The sequence below is a fragment of the Giraffa tippelskirchi genome, chromosome X, assembly GCF_054371585.1.
Source record: "Giraffa tippelskirchi isolate mGirTip1 chromosome X, T2T-mGirTip1v1.2.pri, whole genome shotgun sequence".
Taxonomy (NCBI): Eukaryota; Metazoa; Chordata; class Mammalia; order Artiodactyla; family Giraffidae; genus Giraffa; species Giraffa tippelskirchi.
Genome location: NC_137289.1, coordinates 43,712,455 through 43,718,746, shown reverse-complemented (window position 1 = coordinate 43,718,746; position 6,292 = coordinate 43,712,455). Strand labels below are relative to the sequence as shown.

Here is a 6,292-nt window from a genome sequence, read left to right as displayed (position 1 = left end):
TCCCAACCCAGAGCTAGAACCCGGGTCTCCCGCATTGTGGGTGGATTTACCTGCTGAGCCACCAGGGAAGCCCACTGGATGAGTCTTAACTGCTAGATTTATGGTGGTTCTTTGAATTTAAGAGAATTTAAGATTTCTGGTGGTTCTTTGCATTTAAGAGAACCAGTCCATCGCATCAAGGATGTAACATTGTATTCGCCAGAAACGCCAGCTGCAAAGAGGAGAAATGGGGTTCTTCTGAGAGCTATAAAAAGCAAGGATCAAGCAGTCTCTGTCTCTCACACACACACACACATACATACAAAGTAGCCGACTGAGTAGTGTGTGTACAGGAGAAGAAGCAATGTTTAGAAAGAGCAGGGAAGAAATGGGCCGGTCTTCCTCTTATTTTTTTTTTTTTTATTGGTGAGCCAAGTTTCTGATTGGAGACCTGGCAGGGTAGATGCCAAGCTCCACCCCCTGGGTCTCAGGGTCAGCAAAGTGACAGACTGTCATTGGAGGACGAGTTTTGTCAGAACCCTAGTGAACAGTGCTGGGGGCTCCACACTAGTTCGGAGTGTGGTGCAGTCACGCTGAGGAGATGGCTTCTATTTCCGAACGACTATTTTCTGGAAAGGAGGTGACGGACACCGACAAAGAGGGAAAGATGGACCTTTTAGATATGTCTCTAGGTATGTATCAATAGATCCCGGTGGTGAAGGACAGGCTGGAAGCCGGGCTGTGAGGCGCACCCTCAGGCAGGGAGGCTTTCCCTTAGCTAGCGCCAACCGCTGTGCTGTGAGAAAAAAGCGGGATCCGAATCCCCACCCCCACCCCCCAGGCCCCTGCCCTTCCTCTCTGTGCGCCGCCGCTTCTCCAGCCCTGGCCTCTTAGATGGAAAACTGGCCAAAGCTGACAGAAGTTGCGTAAGGATTGCTGGAAGGGGTCTGATGTGGGAGATAAAGAGCCGGCTGCATCCATATATCAAGTTACCCTTTTCACACTCAGGCGCGGTTAGTCGGTTAGTCGCCCTTGCTCTTCACAGTCCCAGCACGTGTCACAAAGGGCTGGATTCCAGGGGTGACGAAACAAGCCTAAGGCTAGTTTTTGAGGCGTGGTGGTCTGGCAGCCAGACTGGGCAAAGGGATGGTTTATTTGGTTGCCTGTTTTTTGATTGATACCTGTTCGGGCTAGACCGCCCTTCACTTCTGCTGGTGCCCTCCAATCTCTCATGGCTTCCCTAGTAGCTCATTTGGTAAAGAATCCTCCTGTAATGCGGGAGACCGCGGTTCGATGCCTGGGTTGGGAAGATCCTCTGGAGACGGGAAAGGCTACCCACTCCAGTATTCTGACCTGGAGAATTCCATGGACTGTATAGTCCTGGGGTCGCAAAGAGTCGGACACGACCGAGTGACTTTCGCTTTCACTTTTCCAGCCTCTCACCTCAGACCTCTACTGTCTCACAGCCACTTAAAAATTGGCGGTGAGAGGGGGAGGGAGGGAGGACGTACCGCATAAATGAAGCGGGGGAAGGGGGGCAAGAGGTGGCGGGTGCGGCAGCACAGAGCAGAGGAAGGGAAAACCTTAGTCATGGCGGGGGGCAGAAGGAGCAACAAAGCATCAGCGACTTTAGAAAAGAGAAGTAGAGGAACATGGCAGTGAGGTCTAACTGGATGTGGAGGCGAGGAGCAAGGAGGAACGAACCTGGGGATGGGAATAACAGTAGGAAGAGATTTCACCTCAGAAATGAGAGTGGGAGAGCAAAGCAGCGAGGGCAGAGCTCTGAAATGGAAGGGCACAGAGCAAGGAGGGCTGATCTTATAAGTGAAGAAAGAGAGGAAGGACAGACATCAGAATTGAGGAGGAAGGAGCAGGGGCTCAGACCTAAAATATGAGACAGGGAGCAATAGTAAGGGCAATCATTAGAAGCAGAGAGAAAAAAGCGGAGAGAGAGAGAGAGAGGGAAAAAAAAAAAATAGTGGGACGAGCCAGGAGCAAGGACCTTAGGAAAGAGAGAGGAAGAGCAAGTGGGGAGAGCAGACCTCAGAAATGAGCAGAGCATTGCAGCCAGGGAGGACCTCAGAAATGGCAGGGAGCAGGTGGAGTAGACCATAAAAATGAGGGTAAGAGACCAGAGCAGGGAGGGTGGACTTTTTAAAATGAAAGTGGATTGTCTTTTTAGTGTTGAGCTGTAAGAGTTCTTTATGTTGTGGACACTGGAACCGTCTCAGATGTGTGATTTAAAAATATTTTCTCCCGTTTTGTGGTTGTTTTTTCATTTTCTTGACTATCCTTTGAAGCACAAAAGTTTTTAATTTTGACGAAGTACAATTTATTTTTTTTTTTTCTTCTGTTGTTCATGCTTTGGTATCATATCTAAGAAATTATGATTTGCTCCTATGTTTCTAAAAGTTTTCTAGTTTCCACTTTGATTCATATTTTATAGTCACATCATTGATTCATATTGAGTTAAATTTTTGCCGATAGTGTGAAGTAGAATCTAGCTCCTCTTAAATTCTTTTGCCTGTGACTATCCGGTTGTTGCAACATCATTTGTTATAAAGACTATTCTTTCTCCTATTAAATGGTCTTTCTTAACTTCATTTTTGGAGGGTTCCTTGCTTTCCTAACTTCATTTTTGGGTCGTTCATTGCTAGGGTGTATAAAGAGAATTTATTGCTACCCAATAAATTATTGGGTAAATCTTCATCATTTCTTATTGTGGTGTGCAGGGGCTGTTCTTCACTGCGGTGCAGCAGGCTTCTCATTGTGGTGGCTTCTCTTGTTGCTGATCGCAGGGTCTAGGCATTCAGATGGATTTCAGTAACTGCAGCATGTGGGCTTAGTAGATGAAGTTCCCAGGCTCTAGGGCAGGAGCTCAGTAGCTGTGGCACAGGCGCTTAGTTGCTCTGTGTCATATGGAGGCTTCTCAGACCAGGGATTGAACCCATGTCCCTCGCTTTGCAAGTGGATTCTTAACCACTGGGCCACCGGGAAGCCCCAGGCAAAACTTTTGGGTAGCCACTGAAGGCCCTTCTAGTTTGAAGCCAAGAAAGATACACCATAAAGAGCAAATATATGTTGTTTCTATGAAAGTGAAAAGTGAAAGTGTTGGTCACTCAGTCATGCCCAACTCTTTGTGACCCCATGGACCGTAGTTGGTGAGAAACCGATGCTTTTCCAATAAATTTCCCCATGCTTTTATTAAAGTGAAAAGATTACTTTTAACAGTATATATCTTTGGATAGCTACACATATGCGTTAGAAAAGAATTTTAGATTATTTTTATATTACATATATAATTTTATATTATTTATGGGGGCTTCTCTGGTGGCTCAGATGGTAAAAAATCTGACTGCAGTGTGGGAGACCCGGGTTCCATTCTTGGTTGGGAAGATCCCTGGAGAAGAGAATGGTTACCCGCTCCAGTGTTCTTGCCTGGAAAATTGCATGGCCAGAGGAGCCTGATCGGCTATAGTCCACGGGATCTCAAAGAGTCAGACGTGACTGAAAAGCAATTTTATATCATTTGTCTACTACATATATGATTTCATATTATTTATACACATATAAATATATTATTTACATTGAATGCACGGATCTTACTTCCATTGTAGTAAAATAGGAAAAGGCTCTATACATTTATTTTCCTTTTTTTCACTAGTAAACATTTTCAAATGCATTATAAATGTTTTTTAAGAAATAAAAGGCAAAAGTTGGAGCAAAATTGGAACTGGCATTAGCAAGAAATTACTGGGAACTGCACCTCCCATGTTCATCACTTCTATCTAAATGAGACTAAGGCAAATGGTTCAGTAGTCAGAAAGAGAGGAGCCCTTTTGGTTTGTTAGATATATTATATCATAGATTCATAAATGTTTATAAAGTATCCACTCTGTATTAAGCACTATCTAGACACTTTGTGTACTGATAAATAAACATGGTGTCTTCTCAAGTATTTAATAATGTGGTTGGAGAGGCAGATAAATAAATGCAGGCAGTTATATGTTGTTTTAATGTTCCCAAAATATTATGTGTTGTCAGAGTCTCTCAGAAATTGAGAGGAACCTTAGATCACTTACATTTTTTGAGGTTTCTGATATTTTAAGTATTTGAAAAATGACAAAACAATGTTTACAAAAATTGGGGTATATTTTAAATGTTTATAAATAATAAAATAGTGCTTTCAACATATTCTAAAACACCGGGCAGTATAGTTAGGCTGTTCACAAAAAAACCAATTCTTTAATTTTAATAAAAATTTAATTATTCATATGGCATCTCAAGCAGCATGATCTATTTTAAACAGTATGAGGAATGTTGTTTCTTCAACCCTGATAGTATACTTCTGAGACTAAGTATATCTCACTTAGTTCAATAATTCAAATTTGAGGCTTTTTGGTGAGTCCTGGACCAAATGATTCTCCTTGGGAGACTGGATTTTCCAGATGGATTCAGTGGAGAATGTCATCACAGGGAGTAGCAAGAACAAGGCACCATGTCTCTGTAATGATATATCTTGAAAACTGAGGCAAAGGATACTGTCTTCATAACCTCACAGACTATGTTGAAAGGATCCTTACACATCTTACCCAGGCTCAAAAACATTTGTTTTCTCTTCTTTATGGACAGGATGAGCAGTAATTGAATTTCATCTCTAAATCATAGCTGATAAAATATTTTTTTTAATTTTTAAAATAATTTTGTTTGTTTATTTTTTGGCTTTGGTGAGTCTTCATTGCTGTGTAGGTTTTTCTCTGATTGCAGTGAGCAGGGGCTACTCTCTAGCTGCAGTGCTTGGGCTTCTCATTGTGTTTGTTTCTCTTGTTGCTGAGCAAAGACTCTAGGGCACATGGGCTTCAGTAGTTGCAGCACACAGGCTCAGTAGTTGTGGCTCATTGGCTTAGTTGCTCTGAGGCATGTGGGATCATCCTGGACCAGGAATTGAACCCATGTCTCTTGCATTGGCAGGTGGATTCTTTACCACTGAGCCATCAGGGCAGCCCTGATAAGATCTTTGATTTCTAGCTGTTCATGTTATTGTACAATTCCGTTGCAGTGTAACAAATCAAATGGTGGTCTCTAGACTTACAAAATCCAAGGATTAAAAGTATGTACACTCATGGTGGATTCATGTCAATGTATGGCAAAACAAATTAAAAAATACATAAATAAAAAGTATGTATAATGTCACTTCGGAGAAGGAAATGGCAACCCACTCCAGTACTCTTGCCTTGAAAATCCCATGGATGGAGGAGCCTGGTAGGCTACAGTCCATGGGGTCACGAAGAGTCGGACACAACTGAGTGACTTCACTTTCACTTTTCACCTTCATGGATTGGAGAAGGAAATGGCAACCCACTCTAGTGTTCTTGCCTGGAGAATCCCAGGGACGGGGGAGCCTGGTGGGCTGCCATTTATGGGGTCACACAGAGTCAGACACGACTGAAGTGACTTAGCAGCAGCAGCAGCAGCAGCAGCAGCATAATGTCACTTAAAAAAAAAAAAAACACCTGCAATGCATCCAAGGGTGTGAATAACTGAGAGTTTTGAAAGTAATTAAGTTTTTAAAATAATTTTTATTCTTTTCTGCTTTATTAAGATATAATTGACATATACCACTGTGTAAGTTTAAGGTGATGTACAGTGTGATGATTTGATTTGCATATGTATTGTGAAACGTTTACCTCAGTAAGAAAAAGTAATTAAGGTTTTAAATAAGTTTGTAAATGACCATTATGTGTAAAAAATCAAGACTGCTGGTATTTCTCAGTTTTTTTTTTTTCTGCTGTGAAACCATTATTCATCTTGGCCGGCTTAACATACACCTGTATACTCAGAAGATAGAAACCTCAAAATAGAAAAATGAAGTACTTTTTTAGAGACCATATGCATACACATGAGAAACCTTTTAGTGTCAATAATATAAACGCTAATTCAAGTACTTATTAAATATTCACTATGTATCTAAGAGAATTTCTATGAATCAGAAATACTCTTACATTATACGTTTTCCCTTCAATTTTCTAAATGTTATTGGTAGAATTTTAGAGCTAGAAGGGACTATAGAGACTATCTTGTTTCCAAACAGTCAATTAAGGAAGCGTCTAGAAAGAGAAAGGAATGTCATTGCTAAACTCATTTCACTTAGGCAATACCTGACGTCTTTTTTTAGTTCTCATGGTACATTTTTATGTTGGGGCCATACATAGTTTTTCCTAATACCTTTTTTTCCAATTATATTTCAATTTAGACATTTGTGAATTTAATATGAAATATTGGTGAAATCCCAAATGCTAGGCTTATTTTCAGA

General features: G+C 41.4%; 1 protein-coding gene across 1 annotated transcript in view; it reads left to right on the top strand.

The window, feature by feature from the left end:
• Window positions 1–496: 496 nt before the first annotated feature.
• LUZP4 (leucine zipper protein 4) overlaps window positions 497–6,292 on the top strand; it is a 45,059-nt gene continuing 39,263 nt past the window's right edge. The window contains exon 1 of the mRNA XM_081564146.1: window positions 497–671. Coding sequence (XP_081420272.1) covers window positions 581–671 — 91 coding nt within the window. The 5' untranslated portion in view covers window positions 497–580. The remainder of the gene's footprint in view (window positions 672–6,292) is intronic.